The sequence below is a fragment of the Coregonus clupeaformis genome, chromosome 37, assembly GCF_020615455.1.
Source record: "Coregonus clupeaformis isolate EN_2021a chromosome 37, ASM2061545v1, whole genome shotgun sequence".
NCBI lineage: Eukaryota > Metazoa > Chordata > Actinopteri > Salmoniformes > Salmonidae > Coregonus > Coregonus clupeaformis.
In genome coordinates, this window is record NC_059228.1 from 15,624,298 (window position 1) to 15,649,712 (window position 25,415).

The window sequence follows — 25,415 nt, forward strand, 5'->3', positions numbered from 1 at the left end:
AAATGTGTGGAGTGGTTGAAAAACAAGTTTTAATGACTCCAACCTAAGTGTATGTAAACTTCCGACTTCAACTGTATATACTGTATTCTAGTCAAGGCCTATCCTATTTAACTATTGCTGTACACATACTTTTCTATCCTACATATTCTACAGATATGCTACATATTCTATCCATAGACTGTCCATACTGTCCATACATCCCATCATATACATATTTATATGTTGCTCATCTTAATATTTCTATATTTCTTAATTCCATTATTTTACTTTTTAGATTTGCGTGTATTGTTTTATATTGTTAGATATTTACATTTACATTTTAGTCATTTAGCAGACGCTCTTATCCAGAGCGACTTACAGTTAGTGAATACATTATTTTTTTTTAATACTGGCCCCCCGTGGGAATCGAACCCACAACCCTGGCGTTGCAAACGCCATGCTCTATCAACTGAGCTACATCCCTGCCGGCCATTCCCTCCCCTACCCTGGACGATGCTGGGCCAATTGTGCGCCACCCATGAGTCTCCCGGTCGTGGCCGGCTGCGACAGAGCCTGGATTCGAACCAGGATCTCTAGTGGCACAGTTAGCACTGCGATGCAGTGCCTTAGACCACTGCGCCACTCAGATATCAGTGGTGTAATGTACTTAAAGGAAAAATCCACCCAAAACGATGAATTCCTTTAATTTACAGTGTTAAATAACACTAATACAATATCCGAGAACAATATTTTTTTGTACAAATGTTTCATTTTGGTGTTATAATAAGGTTGGTAGCAACATGGAACATCGTTGTGGAAATCTGTTGCAGCTCAAGTCAACTACAAAATCCACAATGCAATGCTCTCTCCATGGGCTGGCTGGCTAGCTAGCTAGGTAGCTAGCTTGCAAATGTATCTACACACAATAATATCAAAGACAATATCAGCATGTAACGTAGCTAGTTAACTGTAAAATCGCCTAAACAAACCGCACTATCAATTTAGGAGTCTACAATCTCACCATGTTCAACCTGCAGATCGATGTGCCTCAGAGTGGAGTCTAACATTCGCAACGGCAGATATATACTGAACAAAAATATAAACGCAACACACAACAATTTCAAAGATTTTACTGAATTACAGTTCATAGGAAATCAGTAAATTGTAATAAATAAATTAGGCTCTAATCTATGGATTTCACATGACTGCATCTGTTGGTCACTGATACCTTTAAAAAAAAAGTAGGGGCATGGATCAGAAAACCAGTCAGTATATGGTGTGACCACCATTTGCCTCATGCAGAACGACATATCTCCTTTGCATGAAGTTGATTGTGGCCTGTGGAATGTTGTCCCACTCCTCTTCAATGGCTGTGCGAAGTTGCTGGATATTGGCAGGAACTGGAACACGCTGTAGTACATGTCGTGCCAGAGCATCCCGAACATGCTCAATGGGTGACATGGCTGGTGACATGTCTGGTGAGTATGCAGGAATTGGAAGAACTGGGACATTTTCAGCTTCCAGGAATTGTGTACAGATCCTTGCGACCTGGGGACGTGCATTATCATGTTGAAACATGAGGTGATTGCCGCGGATGAATGGCACGACAATTGGCCTCAGGATCTCGTCGCGGTATCTCTGTGCATTAAAAATTGCCATTGATAAAATGCAATTGTGTTCATTGTCCGTAGCTTATGCCTGTCCATACCATAACCCCTCCGCCACCATGGGGCACTCAATCAATCAAATTTCAATCAAAATTGATTTATAAAGCCCCTTTTACATCAGCACTCTGTTCCCAACGTTGAAATCAGCAAACCGCTCGCCCACTCAACGCCATACATGTGGTCTGCGGTTGTGAGGCCTGTTGGATGTACTGCCAAATTCTCTAAAACAACTAAATTAACACTAAATTCTCTGGCAACAGCTCTGGTGGCCATTCCTGCACTCAGCATGCCAATTGCACACTCCCTCAAAACTTGAGAAATCTGTGTCATTGTGTTGTGTGACAAAACTGCACATTTTAGAGCGGTCTTTTATTGTCCCCAGCACAAGGTGCACCTGTGTAAGGATCATGCTGTTTAATCAGCTTCTTGATATTCCACACTTGTCAGGTGGATGGATCATCTTGGCAAAGGAGAAATGCTCACTAACAGGGATGTAAACAAATTTGTGCACAACATTTGAGAGAAATACGCTTTTTGTGCATCTGGAAAATGTCTGGGATCTTTTATTTCAGCTCATGAAACATGGGGCCAACACTTTACATGCTGCATTTACATTTTTGTTCAGTGTACTTTTGAGGAGATGGGAAATGTTGCCCATGCTATGTCAATGGGCCACACGGTGCATTCTGGGCAATTCCGGGACAAGGAGCGCTATCTTTCAAGGAGTGAATGGGAGTCTATTGGGCGCTAGCTCAAAAACCCAACATTAGCATGAATTTCGTCAACAAGAAGTACAACATTACAAATGTTTTCAGAGATGTGAGGTAATTAACTTGCCATCTGTAGTATCGTATAGCTTTGGAATTGTGACATACGTACTTTCAAGGAAAATAGGCACGTTTCTCAACATATACACTGACTTTGAGAAGGGATTGCATGACGATTAGCTTAGCAACCACGTGACGCGGCATGACAACGTGAACACGATTTGTCAACAGTCTGCTGGGTGGGGTGTTATACATTCCTTAATTCATTGGATTCCTATCTCCTTTCTGTTATATCTCTGGCAACGGCACCATGCAATGCACCCTGGACTAAAGAGGCAGACAAATAGGAAAAATGTGCTAGACCCTCGGTTAAATTACACATTTCTCGAAAGGTAGGAATATCGCAGAAATATGACCAATAGCTCATTCGATAGAAGACATCCTCCCGAGTTATGACATCAGCCAGTATTGAAATTTGACATGTAAAATAGATGTTTTTGCGATCTAAAAGTCGTATTCCTATTATCTTCCAGTGTAGTGAGAGCGACTTTATCAAGGTGCTACGTCACACCGGCCAGATTTCTGCCTGCTTGAACGCCAATAACTCGGATACACATGAAAACATGAAATGACACAGAGAATCGATAGAACATCATTTAGAGATGCACAGAAACAATATAAGATTCAAAATGGATGAACATTTCCTTTAAGTAAAAATACTTTAAAGTACTACTTAAGTATTTATTTTGGGTATCTGTACTTTACTATTTATATTTTGGAATACTTTTACTTCACTACATTCCTAAAGAAAATTATGAACTTTTTACTCCATACATTTTCCCTGATACCCAAAAGTACTGGTTACATTTTCAATGCTTAGCAGGACAGGAAAAGGATCCAATTCATGCACTAATCAAGAGAACATGGTCATCTCTACTGCCTCTGATCTGGTAGACTCAATAAACACACACGCTTGTTTTTTAAATGATGTCTGAGTGTTGGAGTGTGACCCTGGCTATCCGTAAATTTATAAAATAAGAAAATGTTGCTGTCTGGTTTGCTTGATATAAGGAATTTGAAATGATTTATACTTTTACTTTTGATACTTAAGTATATTTTAGCAATTACATTTACTTTTGATACTTAAGTATATTTAAAAACAAATATTTTTTTTACTTTTACTCAAGTAGTATTTTAATAGGTGACTTTCACTTTCTATTAAGGTACAGTATCTTTACTTTACTCAAGTATGACAACTGGGTCCTCTTTTCACCACTGTTTGGTATTATTGCACTGTTGGAGTGAGGAACATAAGCATTTCGCTACACCTGCCATAACATCTGCTAAATACAGTTCATTCAGAAAATATTCAGAACCCTTGACTTTTTCCAAATTTTGTTATGTTATAGCCTTATTCTAAAATTGATACAATTATTTTCTTCCCTCATCAATCTACACACAATACCCCATAATGGCAAAGCAAAAAAAAAAGTTTTTTAGACATTTTTGCAAATGTATTAAAAATTAAAAACTGAAATATCACATTTACATTAGTATTCAGACCCTTTAATCAATACTTTGTTGAAGCACCTTTGGCAGCGATTACAGCCATAAGTCTTCTTGGGTATGACGCTACAAGCTTGGCACACCTGTATTTGGGGAGCTTCTCCCATTCTTCTCTGCAAATCCTCTCAATCTCTGTCAGGTTAGATGGGGAGCGTCGCTGCACAGCTATTTTCAGGTCTCTCCAGAGATGTTCGATCGGGTTCAAGTCCGAGCTCTGGCTGGGCCACTCAAGGAAATTCAGAGACCTGTCCCGAAGCCACTCCTGCGTTGTCTTGGCTGTGTGCTTAGGGTCGTTGTCCTGTTGGAAGGTGAACCTTCGCCCCAGTCTGAGGTCCTGAGCGCTCTGTACTTTGCTCAGTTCATCTTTGCCTCGATCCTGACTGATCTCCCAGCCCCTGCCTCTGAAAAACATCCCCACAGCATGATGCTGCCACCACCATGCTTTACCATAGGGATGGTGCCAGGTTTCCTCCAGACGTGACGCTTGGCATTCAGGCCAAAGAGTTCAATCTTGGTTTCATCAGACCAGAGAATCTTGTTTCTCATGGTCTGAGAGTCCTTTAGGTGCCTTTTGGCAAACTCCAAGCGGGCTGTCATGTGCCTTTTACTGAGGAGTGTCTTCCGTCTGGCCACTCTACCATAAAGACCTGATTGGTGGAGTGCTGCAGAGATGGTTGTCCTTTTGGAAGGTTGTCCCATCTCCACAGAGGAACTCTGGAGCTCTGTCAGAGTGACCATCGGGTTCTTGGACACCTACCTGACCAAGGCCCTTCTCTCCCGATTGCTCAGTTTGGCCGGGCGGCCAGCTCTAGGAAGAGTCTTTGTGGTTCCAAAAATCTTCCATTTAAGAATGATGGAGGCCACTGTGTTCTTGGGGACCTTCAATGCTGCAGACATTTTTTGGTACCCTTCCCCAGATCTGTGCCTAGACACAATCCTGTCTCGGAGCTCTACGGACAATTCCTTTGACCTCATGGCTTGGTTTTACTCTGACATGCACTGTCAACTGTGGGACCTTATATAGACAGGTGTGTGCCTTTCCAAATAATGTCCAATCAATTGAATTTACCACAGGTGGACTCTAATCAAGTTGTAGAAACAAGGATGATCAATGGAAACAGGAAGCACCTGAGCTCAATTTCGAGCCTCATAGCAAAGGGTCTGAATACTTATGTAAATAAGGTATTTTATTTAGTATTATTTTTTTGCTAACATTTCTAAAAAAACGTTTTCACTTTGTCATTATGGGGTATTGTGTGTAGATTGACGAGGAAACACATGTATTTAATCCATTTTAGAATAAGGCTGTAACGTAACAAAATGTGGAAAAAGTCAAGGGGTCTGAATACTTTGCGAATGCACTGTATGTGTATGTGACCAATAACATTTGATTTGACATTCACTGTAGCTAGGAGGTCATACTTCCTCCTTTACAACACAAAGCGAGAGGTAGAGAGGGAGGGAGAGAGAGGTAGAGGGAGGGAGAGAGAGGGAGGGAGAGAGGGAGAGAGAGGGAGGGAGAGAGGGAGAGAGAGGGAGAGAGAGAGAGGAGAGAGGAGAGAGAGAGAGGGAGAGAGAGGGAGAGAGGGAGAGAGAGAGAGAGAGAGGGAGAGAGAGGGAGAGAGAGGTAGAGGGAGGGAGAGAGAGAGGGAGAGAGAGAGGGAGAGGGAGGGAGAGAGAGGGAGAGAGAGGGAGAGGGAGAGAGAGGGAGAGAGAGGGAGAGAGAGAGAGAGGGAGAGTAAGAAAAAGAAAGGAGGTTGTTTCTGTTTTCACAGTATTCATATTTTCTTTCACACAAATACATTAAACAGTGATGACTGGATCTGTTCTTTCTAAAGACACACAGCACCACATTTCATTATTTGTGTGTATTTATATTGTTATGCCATTGGACAAATTGACACCATTCAGTGAGCGACTCAGCACTTGACTGCTTGCCTTCGTAATTGAGAGAGATGATTGAGAATCTGCATCACGCTCAAACTGATGTTTTACAGTTTGACACATTATGAATATTACATCACAGGACCATAGACGGTGTCAGTCAGGGCAGGGAGAAAGAGAGACAGAAAGAGAAAGAAAGAGAGAGAGAGAGAGAGAGAGGGAGAGACACAGAAAGAGACAGAGAGAGCAAGTGAGAGAGAAATAGACAGAGAGAGAGAAAGAGACACACAGAGAGAGAGTGAGTGAGAGTGAAAGAGACAGAGAGAGAGAGAGAACGAGAAAGAGAGAGAGCGAGAGAGCGAGAGATCCTTGGTGCTAGTAAATTATTAATACAGAACACAGAGTCAGGAACAAGCACTTAGGGCTAAAACAGACAAAAGAGAGAGTGTTTTTTCCTTTTATCGTGTTTCATGTAGAGGCTGACAAATGGTGGTCACATCACATGACTTGATGAGAGGCTGTGATGTTTAATGCATGGTCTGCTCTGCTAGTAAACACTCATTTGTGGTTGTGACTAGTCAAACATGAAATGCATTTTGCCCGACCAGAGGTGGCTTGATAAAGCTTTAAGAACCAGGTGGTTCAATCCACAATCTGGTTGAGAAATGGAACGTTCGTTCCCCATTCAATACATTAAATAAATAAAAATGGTCCCAAAAATATAATAATTTAGAAAAATCTGAATGTAAATAGTTGTTAAAACAAAAAAACATATATTGGAGAAAAAAAGGATGAACGTTAACAATTTTGTTATGTGTAGAATCCTGAACAGGACAGAGAACCAGGGCCGGCTCATTAGGCAGCCGCCTATGTCGACAGATTACTAAACTAAACATTTTTAAGATGGTCATACCATGGATCATTTAGCCATTTGATTTAGACTTTTAGGGTCCCTTTAGGTAATCATTTTTAAAATAAAAACCGAATATGGAATTTGGCCTTTACTACCATACTCCATAGCAGAGTATGTGAGCGGAGTATAGCTGGAGCAGAGCATGCCCAATATGAATGGAGCGTGGAGCGAGTCTAATAAAGGCATTTTTCATTTCATTTGTATTTAATTCTAAGTAAGTCTCAGCGTATATGCACAATTTATTGACTATAATGATTATAACAAAATGTTGTTTAAATGCTGAGCGCTATTATGTTCCTGCAAGCCTAGTGTGTTGCACTCGCACATGCTTCACAATGTATTTCTTTGTAGGCTATAGCCTTGAAATAATTGAAATAATAGGCTAATAATATAGCCTAAATAATAAATGTTTATTCTTTCTTAGGCTACCTGTCTGGCTCCTGACCTATTTAGAATGTTTATATGCTGTTTAATAGGACATGTAGCCTATTTGAAATGATGAGTGCTTCTTACAGTCACCTTTTCATGTTGTTTATTAAAATACTTTTCATTCAAATCATATGGTTTGGTTTCAATAGTTCAAAACCAAATGGTAGGTCCAGGTAGCTCAAATCCACTCACATGCTATGGCAACAGAAACACATCGAATAAAACGTTTAGAAATAGTGAAAAAGACAGTTAAAAAACAAATGATAAAGAATAAGGTGTTGAAGTGTCTGTCCTATATCTAGGAGATATTGTCACACCCTGGTTCTGGGACTCTATATGTTGAGCCAGGGTGTGTTCATTCTATGTGTTGTTGTTCTATGTCGGGAGTCTAGTTTTGTATTTCTGTGTTGGCCAGAGTGGTTCCCAATCAGAGGCAACGAGTGTCAGCTGTTGCTGGTTGTCTCTGATTGGGAGCCATATTTATACAGGCTGTTTTCCCACAATAGTTGTGGGATCTTGTTCCAGTTGGTTTGTTCCTTTTGGTCTGTACCGTAGGACTGCACGTATCGTTTGTTGTTTTGTTCGAGGGTTTACTCTCTTTAAATAAATATGTTTGCCTGCAACGCTGCGCCTTGGTCCACTCTCTCTAACGGTCGTGACAGAAGATCCCACCATACCAGGACCAAGCAGCGTGTCCAGGAGCAGGCGGCGTGGACATGGGAGGAAGCGCCGGGAAAGGAGCTGGAAAGGTTGGCGATGGCCCAGGTGGGCAAATCGTGGTCCTGGGAGGACATGCTCGGGGGCAAGGGGCCATGGGCTAAGATTAAGGCCCTGGCGAGAGAGGAGCAACGGCGTCAGCAGTGTCGTCGTCGGACGGACGAGAGGCAACCCCAGAAAATGTTTAGGGGGGGGAACACGGCATGGGCGACTGGGCAGCAGGAGGCTGCCACAGGGCGAATTGGGCGATTAGGAGAGGAGGCCACCGGGTTTGGGGGGCCAGAAGGCAGGTTGGCGGAGCCTGGATGGAGAGCAGAGCCAACTCCCCGTACTCAGGCATGGCAGCATGAGACTGGGCAGGTTCCGCGATATGCGGAGCTGCGTACTGTGCCACGAGTGGTCCGGCATAGTCCGGTACGTCCTGTGCGAGCACCCCGCACGTGTCGTGCGAAGGTGGGCATGCAGCCAGGACGGAGTGTGCCGGCTCAGCGCTCGTGGCCTCCAGTGCCTCTCCTCGGTCCTGGATATCCTGCGCCAGTGTCACGTGCTGTTATGCCAGTACGGGTACACAGCCCTGTACGTCCTGTGCTGATGCCTCACACAGAGTGTGTGAAGGTAGGCATTCAGCCAGGACGGGTTGTGGCAGCTCTTCACTCCAGGCCTCCTATCCGTCTCCACAGCCCGGTCCGGCCTGTTCCTGCCCCTCGCACCAAGCCTACGGTGCTAGTCGTCAGCCCGGCACGGCCTGTTCCTGCTCCTCGCACCAAGCCTACGGTGTGCGTCGCCAGCCCGGCCCGGCCTGTTCCTGCCACTCGCACCAAGCCTACGGTGTGCGTCGCCAGCCCGGCCCGGCCTGTTCCTGCCCCTCGCACCAAGCCTACGGTGCGAGTCGTCAGCCCGGCCCGGCCTGTTCCTGCTCCTCGCACCAAGCCTACGGTGTGCGTCGCCAGCCCGGCCCGGCCTGTTCCTGCCACTCGCACCAAGCCTACGGTGCGCATCGTCAGCCCGGCCCGGCCTGTTCCTGCTCCTCGCACCAAGCCTACGGTGTGCGTCGCCAGCCCGGCCCGGCCCGTTCCTGCTCCACGCACCAAGCCAGGGGTGCGAGTCGTCAGCCCGGTCCGGCCCGTTCCTGCTCCACGCACCAAGCCAGGGGTGCGCATCGTCCACCGGTCCGGCCCGTTCCTGCTCCACGCACCAAGCCAGGGGTGCGAGTCGTCAGCCCGGTCCGGCCCGTTCCTGCTCCATGCACCAAGCCAGGGGTGCGCATCGTCAGCCCGGTCCGGCCCGTTGCTGCTCCACGCACCAAGCCAGGGGTGCGCATCGTCAGCCCGGTCCGGCCCGTTCCTGCTCCACGCACCAAGCCAGGGGTGCGCATCGTCAGCCCGGTCCGGCCCGTTCCTGCTCCACGCACCAGGCCAGGGGTGCGAGTCGTCAGCCCGGTCCGGCCCGTTCCTGCTCCACGCACCAAGCCAGGGGTGCGCATCGTCAGCCCGGTCCGGCCCGTTCCTGCTCCACGCACCAAGCCAGGGGTGCGAGTCGTCAGCCCGGTCCGGCCCGTTCCTGCTCCACGCACCAAGCCAGGGGTGCGCATCGTCAGCCCGGTCCGGCCTGTTCCTGCTCCACGCGCAAGCCAGGGGTGCGCATCGTCAGCCCGGTCCGGCCCGTTGCTGCTCCACGCACCAAGCCAGGGAGTGCGCATCGTCAGCCGGTCCGCCCGTTCCTGCTCCACGCACCAAGCCAGGGGTGCGCGTCGTCAGTCCGGCACAACCCGTGCCTGGGTCACCGGTGCCTGGTCAGGTACCGGTCAGCTGCTCCACACCGGAGCTTAAGCAATCCGCTCCACCGGTGTCCAGTCCAGCTCCAGCCAGCGGGGCCAGACCGGACCAGTGGCGCTACGGGGGGAGTATTGGAGGGTGGTGGGCGAGCCCGGAGCCGGAACCGCCTCCGAGGAGGAATGCCCACCCAGCCCTCCCCTGTTTGGTCTATGTTGAGGCGCGGTCGCAGTCCGCGCCTTTAGGGGGGGGGTACTGTCACACCCTGGTTCTGGGACTCTATATGTTGAGCCAGGGTGTGTTCATTCTATGTGTTGTTGTTCTATGTCGGGAGTCTAGTTTTGTATTTCTGTGTTGGCCAGAGTGGTTCCCAATCAGAGGCAACGAGTGTCAGCTGTTGCTGGTTGTCTCTGATTGGGAGCCATATTTATACAGGCTGTTTTCCCACAATAGTTGTGGGATCTTGTTCCAGTTGGTTTGTTCCTTTTGGTCTGTACCGTAGGACTGCACGTATCGTTTGTTGTTTTGTTCGAGGGTTTACTCTCTTTAAATAAATATGTTTGCCTGCAACGCTGCGCCTTGGTCCACTCTCTCTAACGGTCGTGACAGATATAAGAAGGCTAAGGAAACATTTTAGTTTTTTTGGACACATATTTAACCCCTTATGTTTGTTGGCACAAAACTACCTCCATACTTCCATTCGTTTGTATGGGTTACCTTCAGACGAGTCCCGTGGGACTTGTTGGGGTCGTAAAGTAAAATGGAGAACATCATCGTATTCGTGAGAGTCTCCCCTTTTTATAGTTTGTCGTTTGTAGGCCAAACCGTTTGGATGCTACAGACGTTTTCATGAGAAGGCGGTTGCGGTAGATTGAGATGCAAAAAAACTGATATCTCTAGCTTAAATTGACGGATTTTGATGGGGATTTTTTAATTATGTTACTTAGATTGACGCACGGGTGTGTCAACAAACTCTTAAGGATTTTAAATAGCCAAATTGATTATTCACAGGAATCAGAACTAATAAAGCCAATGCAACTGCCTGTTTTACAAACGGTAGGCCTACCACATGGATGGGCATTTATAAAATGTAATTTCAGGCAACACTGTAGGCTACACCCCAGTAAGCACGGACCAACGACGACGCCTTTTGGACATATTTTTTTGGTGCAGTCTGGACCGGCCTTGATTTCCACATTCACGGATATTGGTTTTTGGTCCGGTCCGGACCAAATCTGAACCAATCATAGAAGTCTTATGTTTGGTTCATATTTGGTCCGGCTTGGACCAGCCTTGATTTGGCCCAAAACATAGACATCTATAAATGACGTCTTTTTAACTTTCATTCAGAACCGAAAATCAACCATATTTAAACGTCCAGAAAATACATATTTTTCAACATCCGGAAAATACGCCTTTTTCACCTTTCAGTCAGAACCTAAATTGAACGTCTTTTCAACGTAATTTTGCTTACTGGGACTATTCTAGTTTTGCGGGGCCAGCAATTTTTGGGTCTGGCCTAGGGCGGCAGAGACCAGGACCGGGCGTGCAGAGAACAAACAACTTGTGTTTTTATGACATCATCACTGTGCGACCCTTTGGCAATGACCTGTATCTCTGACTGTCATCCTCGTTCTCGTGTGGTGTGTGTGTGTGTGTGTGTGTGTGTGTGTACTGTATACACATTTCCCTACCTGTATCTCTGGTAGTCGTCCTCATCCTTGTCCAGGCTGACCAGCTGGTTGGGACAGGCCTCGTTTCCCAGCAGGCTGAGGTACTGCAGCGACGGAGTTGCCTCCGCCAAGTGTTCCAGCAGCGCCTCGATGTCAGTCAGGTGTCAGAGGTCAAGGCTGTTAATTACATTAGCATTTACCCCCCGCCGCCCCCTTCAGAAGGCCAGTCACAGGCATTGGGTTGCCGTGAGGGAGTAGATAAAAAAGGCTCAATTTAAGACTCAGAGTTAGGCATATATTTGGTTGTTTCTCTCTATTGAGGTTGTTTCTCTCCCCCCCAGGTGGCTGGGTGGGGAGCGTTAAAACATTGACAAAATGATGGATGCCTTGTGGTTCAAACGGTCCGTGATTCCCAGAGCCGTAGCCAACGACGTAAAAAAAAAAACTCCCCCCTCAAACGTGGAAAAAAAGCAAACAGCCTGCCAAACAGGCACATTCATCACTAATACATTCACTTCATTGGAAAATTGAGCCCAAAGTGTCAAAATGCTAGCGCACTAATGCAGTGGTGGAGTGTGTAAAATGGCACAGCTCCACATCAGGATGTGGTCTAATTGGGCCATTAGCATGTGCAGGCCACTTCACCTCTCACTCTCTCTCTGTGTCTCTCTTTCTCTCTCTCTCTCAGCTTCAGAGCCGTTGACACGCACTTAAAGGAGGCCCAGTTTTAATGTCGACACGGGAGGTGTGTGTTTGCATCATTACCATGTAGATGGATCTACTGGGGAGGCTACCAGGGACAAACAGGACACGTAGTCAGGCTGGGTTCTTAACGCTTGGGGAGGAAGATGAAACATATTTTCTGTCTGAGCATCAGTAGTGGTGCAATATTGCTGTGTATCGATTTGAGTGTTTACGGTTTACCTGGTTTACTATTAAATGAGGAAGGTATTCAGGTATGGAGCTGTTCAATCATCGTCTCTGCAATCACAATAGATACATGTAACTGGGAATTTATATGGAGTAACACTAATGACTGCATGTTTGGTTTTCATATGGTAAATGTTCTAGTGTCTTGTTGTGTCTTCGCTACACCTGCAATAACATCTGCTAAATATGTGTATGTGACCAATACAATTTGATTTGAACATATCAACACAGACCCTGCTGGCTTATATCCCTGTCTCCACTAGAGGTCCCTGTGGCTTAGAAACTAGACCCACATGCCTTTAGCACTGCTTTTACATGCACTACAAATACCCCAGTGAAGCCATTCAGAGAGTTAGAGAACACAGAGATAAATACACAAATCAGAGATACAGAAGCACAACAAACCACAAAGAGGGCATTCGTAAATTAACTCTGGCTATCTACTCCGATTTCAGAGCTGATGAATTTACAAACGCTCAACACCAGTAAACGTCTGTAAAAAAGCGTAATTAAATTATTGCCAGCAGCACAGTTACAGTCACAAAAACGCTCTGGATAACATGAAAATAGCCTAACCAGCTCTGCTAGGGCGAGTAAAATGGTCAGAGTGAGGTGTACACTCATTTGTGTCTGGAAGTAGCTAGCAAGCTAGCCAACGTTAGCCAGTTAGCTTGGGTGCTTGACTGCCGTTGTGAGGTCAGAACGCTCGGATCACTCCTCGGCCAGAGCGTCCAGTGTGCGCTCTGAACGCTCCGAGAGCGAAACGCTTTGAATTTACCAACACACCCAAAGACTAATGTTCTTACAGCTCTGTGAAGTACTCTGTCTTAGCCTTAGCCAATGCTACAGAATGACACAGAGAATGAGTGCTTCGCTTGAAAGGATATTTGGTTCTTATTGAGTGTCAGGGTGTGGAGGGTGGGTAACCTGGGCAACTGGAGGTCGTTTCCGAGCAGATTGTTGTCGACGACCAGTTCTTCCAGCCCAGTGAACGCTTTGAGGCCCGCCAGTGACCTGCAATGATAAAGCGAGATAGAGTGAGAGAGTGAGAGAGAGAGAGAGAGAGAGAGAGAGAGAGAGCTAGAGAGAGAGAGAGAAGAGAAAAATGATACAGCCCTAAATCTGTGCAGACGGCCATTATGTGCAGAAATAAATATTTCAGCCTCTCTCTTTTCACGCGTCGGGAGAGACAGGGAGAGTTTTGTCAGGGGCCTGTCAGAGAGGGTTGAATGACGAGAATTAGTGGTGCTGAGTTCCCCTGGCATGGCCTGGACCCGGGACTCAGCCGCGACGGGCTTCCTTCACAACGCTGGCAGGATGAGGGATGGGGGTCACCAGTCAGTAGCCAGGATTCAAAACAAAAGGCTTCAGAAATGCGGCAGGCAGGATGAATTTGTCAATGTCTTGTGCCTGGAGGCGCCTGCTTTGGCCTGACCCCAACCCTCCATTCCCAAGACAAATCACTCTGTCACACTTCACCTTCACTCCACGGACACAAATTTAACTTGTCATCCATCATTTTCACAGCCCGACCAGCCGAATACAGAATACACACTTCCACAATCACAGACTGAATGGTAATGGAAACTTTTTTTTTAAACTATTTGTTTTTGTGAAGGACTGCAGAACCCTCTGATGCACACACACACACACACATACATAACACACACACACACACACACACACACACACACACACACACACACACACAGCATAAAGATGATGGAGAGCAGTGTTCAGGGTAATGTTAGGGGCATTGCAGAGTTCAAGCCTTGTTGAAGGTTTACAAAGTGTGTTGTATAATCCCTTACACTACACACCTTGTCAGGCCACTATGATAATCATGTGTTCAGGCCACTATGTTAATCATGTGTTCAGGCCATCCTGTCAGCCCACTATGTTAATCATGTGTTCAGGGCACTATGTTAATCATGTGTTCAGGCCAGCCTGTCAGCCCAACATGTTAATCATGTGTTCAGGCCACTATGTTAATCATGTGTTCAGGCCAGCCTGTCAGCCCACTATGTTAATAATGTTTTCAGGCCACTATGTTAATCATGTGTTCAGGCCATCCTGTCAGCCCAACATGTTAATCATGTGTTCAGGCCACTATGTTAATCATGTGTTCAGGCCACCCTGTCAGCCCAACATGTTAATCATATGTTCTGGCCACCCTGTCAGCCCACTACGTTAATCATGTGTTCAGGCCACCCTGTCAGCCCAACATGTTAATCATATGTTCAGGCCACCCTGTCAGCCCACTATGTTAATCATGTTCTCAGGCCACCCTGTCAGCCCAACATGTTAATCATGTGTTCAGGCCACCCTGTCAGCCCAACATGTTAATCATGTGATCAGGCCACCCTGTCAGCCCAACATGTTAATCATATGTTCAGGCCACCCTGTCAGCCCACTATGTTAATCATGTGTTTAGGCCACCCTGTCAGCCCAACATGTTAATCATTTGTTCAGGCCATCCTGTCAGCCCAACATGTTAATCATGTGATCAGGCCACCCTGTCAGCCCAACATGTTAATCATGTGTTCAGGCCACCCTGTCAGCCCAACATGTTAATCATGTGTTCAGGCCACCCTGTCAGCCCAATATGTTAATCATGTGTTCAGGACACCCTGTCAGCCCAACATGTTAATCATATGTTCAGGCCACCCTGTCAGCCCAACATGTTAATCATGTGTTCAGGCCACCCTGTCAGCCCAACATGTTAATCATGTGATCAGGCCACCCTGTCAGCCCAACATGTTAATCATATGTTCAGGCCACCCTGTCAGCCCACTAAGTTAATCATGTGTTCAGGCCACCCTGTCAGCCCAACATGTTAATCATGTGTTCAGGCCATCCTGTCAGCCCAACATGTTAATCATGTGATCAGGCCACCCTGTCAGCCCAACATGTTAATCATGTGATCAGGCCACCCTGTCAGCCCAACATGTTAATCATGTGTTCAGGCCACCCTGTCAGCCCACTATGTTAATCATGTGTTTAGGATACCCTGTCAGCCCAACATGTTAATCGTGTGTTCAGGCCATCCTGTCAGCCCACTATGTTAATCATGTGTTCAGGCCACCCTGTCAGCCCAACATGTTAATCATGTGATCAGGCCACCCTGTCAGCCCAACATGTTAATCATATGTTCAGGCCACCCTGTCAGCCCACTATGTTAATCATGTGTTCAGGCCACCCTGTCAGCCCAACATGTTAATCATGTGTTCAGGTCACCCTGTCAGCCCAACATGTTAATCATGTGATCAGGCCACCCTGTCAGCCCAACATGTTAATCATATGTTCAGGCCACCCTGTCAGCCCACTAAGTTAATCATGTGTTCAGGCCACCCTGTCAGCCCAACATGTTAATCGTGTCTTCAGGCCACCCTGTCAGCCCAACATGTTAATCGTGTCTTCAGGCCATCCTGTCAGCCCACTATGTTAATCATGTGATCAGGCCACCCTGTCAGCCCAACATGTTAATCATGTGATCAGGCCACCCTGTCAGCCCAACATGTTAATCATATGTTCAGGCCACCCTGTCAGCCCAACATGTTAATCATGTGTTCAGGCCACCCTGTCAGCCCACTATGTTAATCATGTGTTTAGGATACCCTGTCAGCCCAACATGTTAATCGTGTGTTCAGGCCATCCTGTCAGCCCACTATGTTAATCATGTGTTCAGGCCACCCTGTCAGCCCAACATGTTAATCATGTGATCAGGCCACCCTGTCAGCCCAACATGTTAATCATATGTTCAGGCCACCCTGTCAGCCCAACATGTTAATCATGTGATCAGGCCACCCTGTCAGCCCACTATGTTAATCATGTGATCAGGCCACCCTGTCAGCCCACTATGTTAATCATGTGATCAGGCCATCCTGTCAGCCCAACATGTTAATCATGTGATCAGGCCATCTGTCAGCCCAACATGTTAATCATGTGATCAGGCCATCCTGTCAGCCCAACATGTTAATCATGTGATCAGGCCACCCTGTCAGCCCACTATGTTAATCATGTGTTCAGGCCATCCTGTCAGCCCAACATGTTAATCATGTGATCAGGCCATCCTGTCAGCCCAACATGTTAATCATGTGATCAGGCCATCCTGTCAGCCCAACATGTTAATGTATCCATTGACATTTAAACCAGGCTGGGACTGGAACATTCTAATAGGACTACTTTCTCACATGACTGTAATTGATATACCTCATTAGAAAAGAAGAAGAACTAAAACAAGATGTAACACAGGCTTTAACCACAATGATATTATTTCCTCTTAAAGTGAGAAATGAAAAGGTAAACATATTAGTGAACATAGTGATATTTCTGATGAAGCGATATGAACACTACTTTCTGGCAGGACCAGTGTCTGTGACTTCATCTATAGAAACATAACAGTTATCATGACAATAGCAAGTGTGGAGAGAAAGAGAGAACACATTCAAACTGGCCATAGGGAAGTAAAACGACAAGGCACGATGACGGACAAAGACCCTAGAACATCAGACTGTATTCCCGTTGAAATCATCCCCACGTGTGTGTTAATGTACGCATACCTGCGTGTGTGAGTATGACAGAGTAGGGTCTGTAGTCCTGTGGGTTGAATTGTGAACTGCTTGGTTAAAAGAAGCCACATGGCGCAGAGGTTGTTTTCATGTCACCACTGCTGTGTGCACCGGCAGCTCTAATCAACTAAATGCACAGCTAGGGGAGAGCAGAGCCCAGCACAGCTACCTAACCCTATCCTGGTGGGGTGTGTGTGTGTGTGTGTGTGTGGACGTGTTTGACTATACTATACTTCCTCTCTGCACAGGCTATACAAACGCTTCACACCACGTGGCTGCTGCCCTCTAATCTGGTGGTCCCTGCGCGCACGACCCACGTGGAGTTCCAGGTCTCCGGCAGCCTCTTGAACTGCCGTTCTGCGGCCAACAAGGCAGAGTTCACCTCAGCCTATGCTACCCTCCAGTCCCTCGACTTCTTGGCGCTGACGGAAAAATTGATTACCACAGAAAACACTGCTACTCCTACTGCTCTTTCCTCGTCTGACCATGTGTTCTCGCATACCCCGAGAGCATCTGGTCAGCGCATCTCTCCCAAGTGGACATTCTCTCTTTTTCCCCTGACCCATCTGTCTATCTCCTCATTTGAATTCCATGCTGTCACAGTCACTAGCCCATTCAAGCTTAACATCCTTGTCATTTATCGCCCTCCAGGTTCCCTTGGAGAGTTCATCAATGAGCTTGACGCCTTGATAAGTTCCTTTCCTGAGGATGGCTCACCCCTCACAGTTCTGGGTGACTTTAACCTCCCTACGTCTGCCTTTGACTCATTTCTCTCTGCCTCCTTCTTTCCACTCCTTTCCTCTTTTGACCTCACCCTCTCACCGTCCCCCCCTACTCACAAGGCAGGCAATACGCTTGACCTCATCTTTACTAGATGCTGTGGCTTGACGAATCATTGCGAGCTCACAGAAGAGGGCTCCGGGCAGCCGAGAGGAAATGGAGGAATACTAGACTCCCTGCGGACCTGTCATCGTTTCACTCCCTCCTCTCTACATTCTCTTCCTCTGTTTCCGCTGCTAAAGCCACTTTCTACCACTCTAAATTTCAAGCCTTGACTCTAACCCTAGGAAGCTCTTTGACACCTTCTCCTTCCTGCTGAATCCTCCTCCTCCTCCCCCTCCCTCCTCCCTCTCTGTGGATGACTTCGTCAACCATTTTAAAAAGAAGGTTGACGACATCCGATCCTCATTTATTAAGTCAAATGACACAGCTGGTCCTGCTCAAACTGCCCTACCCTATGCTTTGACTTCTTTCTCCCCTCTCTCTCCAGATGAAATCTTGCGACTTGTGACGGCCGGCCGCCCAACAACCTGCCCGCTTGACCCTATCCCCTCCTCTCTTCTCCAGACCATTTCCGGAGACCTTCTCCCTTACCTCACCTCGCTCATCAACTCATCCTTGACCGCTGGCCATGTCCCTTCTGTCAAGAGAGCGAGTGTTGCACCCCTCCTCAAAAAACCTCCACTCGATCCCTCCGATGTCAACAACTACAGACCAGTATCCCTTCTTTCTTTTCTCTCCAAAACTCTTGAGCGTGCCGTCTCTAGCCAACTCTCCTGCTATCTCTCTCAGAATAACCTTCTTGATCCAAACCAGTCAGGTTTCAAGACTGGTCATTCAACTGAGACTGCTCTTCTCTGTGTCACGGAGGCTCTCAGCACTGCTAAAGCTAACTCTCTCTCCTCTGCTCTTATCCTTCTAGACCTATCCGCTGCCTTTGATACTGTGAACCATCAGATCCTTCTCTCCACCCTCTCCGAGTTGGGCATCTCCGGCGCTGCTCACTCTTGGATTGCGTCCTACCTGACAGGTCGCTCCTACCAGGTGGCGTGGTGAGAATCTGTCTCCGCACCACGTGCTCTCACCACTGGTGTCCCCCAGGGCTCAGTTCTAGGCCCTCTCCTATTCTCTCTATACACCAAGTCACTTGGCTCTGTCATATCCTCACATGTTCTCTCCTATCATTGCTATGCAGACGACACACAATTAATTTTCTCCTTTCCCCCTTCTGATAACCAGGTGGCGAATCGCATTTCTGCATGCCTGGCAGACATATCAGTGTGGATGTCGGATCACCACCTCAAGCTGAACCTCGGCAAGACGGAGCTGCTCTTCCTCCCGGGGAAGGACTGCCCGCTCCATGATCTCGCCATCACGGTTGACAACTCCATTGTGTCCTCCTCCAGAGTGCAAAGAACCTTGGCGTGACCCTGGACAACACCCTGTCGTTCTCCGCTAACAGCAAAGTGGTGACCCGATCCTGCAGGTTCATGCTCTACAACATTCGCAGAGTACGACCCTACCTTACACAGAAAGCGGCACAGGTCCTAATCCAGGCACTTGTCATCTCCCGTCTGGATTACTGCAACTCGCTGTTGGCTGGGCTCCCTGCCTGTGCCATTAAACCCCTACAATTTATCCAGAACGCTGCAGCCCGTCTGGTGTTCAACCTTCCCAAGTTCTCTCATGTCACCCCGCTCCTTCGCACACTCCACTGGCTTCCAGTTGAAGCTCGCATCTACTCCAAGACCATGGTGCTTGCCTACGGAGCTGTGAGGGGAACGGCACCTCCTTACCTTTAGGCTCTGATCAGACCCTACACCCAAACGAAGGCACTACGTTCATCCACCTCTGGCCTGCTAGCTCCCCTACCTCTACGGAAGCACAGTTCCCGCTCAGCCCAGTCAAAGCTATTCGCTGCTCTGGCACCCCAATGGTGGAACAAGCTCCCCCACGACGCCAGGACAGCGGAGTCACTTACCACCTTCCGGAGACACTTGAAACCCTACCTCTTTAAGGAATACCTGGAATAGTATAAAATAATCCTTCTTCCCCCACCTCCCATAAAAAAATAAAAATAATAAAAAATAATAAAAAAAGGTATACAGAAGTCCCCACAAGAATAGTAAACAAACAAAATATTTGACCAACTGGGGACATTTTGTTAGTCCCCACAAGGTGAAATGACAGGAGGATAATAGCCTCAGATCTGCTTCTCTCTTTGTGTGTCAGAATAAATCACAGTTGGCATTTTAAGTACAGTTTAGGACTAGAGGTCAACTGAGAAGTTGGACTTAAAGACAACAGCTAGGCAAGAAAAACAAGCTGTTATGAACTAACATATATATCTATTCCCTCACAGAGTCCAAATATAACCCAGGACAATCCTAATGAAGACCAGTCACACCGACATATAAAGAAAAATCCCCACAGTTATAGAGGACGCTCTGTATTCACTTTACTAGCGGATCCAATCTGTAGAGAACCAGATAGATATTTTCAGAACTCTGGTCTGCCTGAGTAGAAAAAACAAACTAAGAGAAGAAGACTGAAAAGGCAAGACAGGCCAAAGCCTCAAGCCCTGTTTTAAAGTTAGTGGGCCTGTGTGGTGTCACTTCAAAGCTATTGGTGGTGGTGGAGATTCTGGAGAAGTCATGTTTTTATTCCAGTAAGAAGGCAGCGGACTGGGGAGCAAATTGACACACTGTTCAGAGAGCAACAGATAAATGTTTGATGAATTGGCCAATACTGGGGCCATGATGGCCTTCATACGTGCATAATGGACTAGCCTCAGCACACTTCAGATGGCCTGCCCATGATAAGGCAGAGTAATGAATGGGAGAAGGGAAAAGTAGGATCCGGACGGGTTTTAATAAATGTAATAAGAAAAGCGAATGGAGAGAGATGGAGAGATGTCTGGGTAGAGGAAAGACAGGAAGGAACGGAAACGTCCATCTGTCCATCAGGCTGAATAGTCGATTAGGCTTCATTGGGCGATCACGTCACTCTGGGAGCAATTAGCTGTCCTGTGACTAAAGCAGGTACAGTAAGATGGGGCTTGGCAATTGGATCGCAGAGTAGCAACGGGCTTTGCTATTGGACAACAACAGAACTACACGTCACACCATAAAAACAGTTCCGTAGTAATAAGTGTGTGTGAAAACACAACAGATCCAATGAGAGGAAGAGTGTGATGTCTATATGCCCTGAACACCCATCACAACCCACCTACTCCCATCCAAACCTCCGTTAAACCCCCTCCCATACACACACACTCAGAAGCACACTGGAGGCAGGTTTCAGCCACTACAGAATGGTGGCTATTATCCCCCCCCATACACTTCCAGGACACACATATAGCTCTCCCCTCTCTCTCTCGCTCTCTCCCGGGATACATGTCAATTCACAAGTTAGAGGATTACACATTGTTCCCTACCCATGCTGCTGTGAATGACTACTAATGAGGAGGCTAATCATTGGGGTACATGTGGAGCGGGTGGGTAAATCCTTCCTGAACGGGTTTTATGTGCTTAATCTGCTTTGAATAAGACACAGTCAGTGTCTGATGATGTCATACATGTAAAGACATTACCAACTACAAAGACCCTGATTAGAGGTGAGAGAGGTTCAGACTGAAATGTATGCAGGGTTACATCATGTGCAAATAAATCAGATTCAATTGTATACAGCACATTGTCTAAGTCTGAAATAGTCTACACATGAATAATTTCACAAAATCAATATCAATTGAACCTCGGTGAGTTTGATTATAACACTTGAAATGATATTCAAAATGACACACACCACTAACATGTCATTTTTTAATTGGTCCAAAAGTGTGTGATGATGAGCTTTTATCAACCAATAAGATGGAAGGGAAGTTGATAGCCTATAAATACCAGAAAACTTTAATTTACAAATGTATGAATAACGGTCAAACTGTCAGTAAGGATAAACTACTAGAGAACATTTTTTGATTCAAGCAAACAAAGTAGGTATTTAGAAAAGCCTAGTAGATGGACTAATAGCACAGATAAATGTACAAATAGAAGGCTACATTTCTGTGAATGAGTCCACACAAATAGCCTAACACTGTCACATTTGATTAAAACAGTCAAGTCATTTTACAAGTACACATTTTATGTTGATTTACACAATCAATCAATCAAATGTTAACACACTTTATTTTAAACAAGTCAAGTCAATTTACAACAATCAAATGTTAACACGTTTTATTTTAAACAAGTCAAGTCAATTTACAACAATCAGTCAAATGTTAACACATTTGATTTTAAACAAGTCAAGTCAATTTACAACAATCAATCAATCAAACGTTAACATGTTTTATTTTAAACAAGTCAAGTCAATTTACAACAATCAATCAAATGTTAACACATTTTATGTATAACACATTTTATTTCAAACAAGTCTAATCAATTTACAAGTAGGCTGAAAAGAGAATCATATTTTGTTAGATATGTTCAAGCCTTGAATTGTATTTTTTTCCTCCATTGGACTAGGCCAGTACTTCCCAAACTGTTTCACTCATGCCCCCCTTTCATCATTCACTAACCATTCCTCTAATCATTCCTCTTCATGTTGTATGGTCTCAGTGCTTGCAGCACATCAATGTTTCTTGTGAATGTTAGTATTGAATGATTAGTTGTCTCTTCATATGATACATGTTCTCATCCCTCTGTGAGACTGAGCTGAAAATCAATTCTCAGATGCCATCTTTGTCATTATGTAGCTACATCACTGCCACACACACACACACACACACACACACACACACACACACACACACACACACACACACACACACACACACACACACACACACACAACCATAAAACCAAAGCTTCCTTCATGTCTCTGTCAGTTTAAAAATGACCCCATCATTACATTATTCAGTTCAGTGTTGTCAACATCTCGCACATTAGGCCTGAGCCAGTTCAACTGCCATCTCCCAGCCCTGTGTATGCCTCGACGTTCACCTAATAGCAAATAATCACTAGAGGCTTGTCACTGCATAGCAGATGATGGATAGGCTTTGATGGACGACCTTGCCACAGTCATGTCCACCAATGCATTATGATAGACCTCATCTATAGGATAGACCACACGAAAGCCTTTCATCCTATAGAAAGACACAATCACACAGACGCGCAAACACAATTACACCCCCTCCCCCACCTGAGCTAGTTCTCTCCGGGGTCTGACGATTACACTATCCCCTATTGTTCTCAGTATTAACATGCAAACTACACAACTATCTTTGATCTCTCACTAGCTGACACAAATCCTTTCAAGCCCCAACGTTTCCCTCCAAAGGTAATTAGGGCTAATTAAAAAGTTTTGAAAGCAGTCGAGGGGTGCTGTTGATGCCTCCACCAACCACCCTACCCTCCTCCTCTTCAAATTACCCATCAGCCCCCTACCCGCATCCTGAGGATGTGTTTGTCAGCCGTGTTCCTGCCGTGTTGATCGTTGTGAGGACTACGACACCAGTCTGACTAAAACCGGTGTGTAGAAGTCATGTAGGAACCTGCATTCTCAGTGAGAGGTCTATCTGGTACCGGTGGTACTTCCTTCTAACAAACCTGTGCTCTATAGGAGCAACAGGAGATGTTATTAACAGTAGTACGACCAATAGAACAGGTGTGGTCTCTGATTGCAAAACTGGTGCTTGATTGAGGCTTGTAAACAATAGCTGTAATTAGTGTGAAGATTTTAATATACACTACCGTTCAAAAGTTTGTGGTCACTTCGAAATGTCCTTGTTTTCCATGAAAACATACATGAAATTAGTTTGAATAGGAAATATAGCAAAATGCATAGGAAATGTAGTCAATGACAAGGTTAGAAATAATGATTTTTAATAGAAATAATAATTGTGTCCTTCAAACTTTGCTTTCGTCAAAGAATCCTCAATTTGCAGCAATTACAGCCTTGCAGACCTTTCGCATTCTAGTTGTCAATTTGTTGAGGTAATCTGAAGAGATTTCACCCCATGCTTCCTGAAGCACCTCCCACAAGTTGGATTGGCATGATGGGCACTTCTTACGTACCATACGGTCAAGCTGCTCCCACAACACAGCTCAATAGGGTTGAGATCCGGTGACTGTGCTGGCCACTCCATTATAGACAGAATACCAGCTGACTGCTTCTTCCCTAAGTAGTTATTGCATAGTTTGGAGCTGTGCTTTGGGTCATTGTCCTGTTGTAGGAGGAAATTGGCTCCAATCAAGGGCCGTCCACAGGGTATGGCATGGCGTTGCAAAATAGAATGATAGCCTTTCTTCTTCAAGATCCCTTTTACCCTGTACAAATCTCCCACTTTACCACCACAAAGCACCCCCAGACAATCACATTGCCTCCACCATGCTTGACAGATGGCATCAAGCACTCCTTCAGCATCTTTTCATTTGGTCTGCGTCTCACAAATGTTCTTCTTTGTGATTCGAACACCTCAAACTTTGATTCGTCTGTCCATAAAACTTTTTTCCAATCTTCCTCTGTCCAGAGTATGTGTTCTTTTGCCCATCTTAATCTTTTCTTTTTATTGGCCAGTCTGAGATATTTCTTTGCAACTCTGCCTAGAAGGTCAGCATCCCGGAGTCGCCTCTTCACTGTTGACATTGAGACTGGTGTTTTGCGGGTACTATTTATTGAATCTGCCAGTTGAGGACCTGTGAGGCATCTGTTTCTCAAACTAGACACTCTAATGTATATGTCCTGTTGTTCAGTTGTGCACCGGGGCCTCCCACTCCTCTTTCTATTCTGGTTAGAGCCAGTTTGCGCTGTTCTGTGAAGGGAGTAGTACACAGTGTTGTATGAGATCTTCAGTTTCTTGGCAACTTCTCGCATGGAATAGCCTTCATTTCTCAGAACAAGAATAGACTGACGAGTTTCAGAAGAAAGTTATTTGTTTCTGGCCATTTTGATCCTGTAATCAAACCCACAATTGCTGATGCTCCAGATACTCAACTAGTCTCAAGAAGGCCAGTTTTATTGCTTTCAGTTTTCAGCTGTGCTAACATAATTGCAAAAGGGTTTTCTAATTATCAGTTAGCCTTTTAAAATGATAAACTTGGATTAGCAAACACAATGTGCCATTGGAACACAGGACTGATGGTTGCTGATAATGGGCCTCTGTACGCCTATGTAGTAGTCAATAGCCATTTACAACATTAACAATGTCTATACTGTATTTCTGATCAATTTGATGTTCTTTCAAAAACAAGGACATTTGTGACCCCAAACTTTTGAACGGTAGTGTATTTATATATATATATACTAAATAAACAACATCACATAGTATTATCTTAAATCATACATAGTACACAGCGTATTGAATTAGCATACCATATTATACCAAACTAACACAAGTTGAATTGAGTTCAACATAATTTATTAACATATTTGTAATTAAACGTAGCCTGGTTTGGTGTGTAATTATCACAGTGATCAAGACGACAATTCACTACTCTGCATCTTCACCAGTATGGGAGCCCCACCCTCCATCCCTTCATCAGCCTGTTATTATCATATAATTGTCTGTCGTTCCAGTGTATCATTAAGAGGTTCGCTAAGTGTCAGGTACAGCAGCGTCTTAGGAAATGACAAGGGGAAAGCAATATCGTTCCACAATGTTACGGCATGGTAATTACATCTACAGCATCAGGAGCAGGCAGGGACAGAAGTGATAATTAGACTAGTACTAATTTAAACCTCTATACCCCCCCTATCTATACTTCCCTATTA

The 25,415-nt window shown here is 45.6% G+C and overlaps 1 protein-coding gene across 1 annotated transcript in view; it reads right to left on the reverse strand.

Moving 5' to 3' along the window:
- The window catches only part of LOC121553715 (leucine-rich melanocyte differentiation-associated protein-like), a 427,191-nt gene that overhangs the window by 133,944 nt on the left and 267,832 nt on the right, over nt 1-25,415 (reverse strand). The window contains exons 3-4 of the mRNA XM_041867040.2: nt 13,185-13,311; nt 11,389-11,528 (exon numbers count right to left, since the gene is read on the reverse strand). Of these exons, the coding sequence (XP_041722974.2) occupies nt 11,389-11,528; nt 13,185-13,311 (267 nt within the window). The remainder of the gene's footprint in view (nt 1-11,388; nt 11,529-13,184; nt 13,312-25,415) is intronic.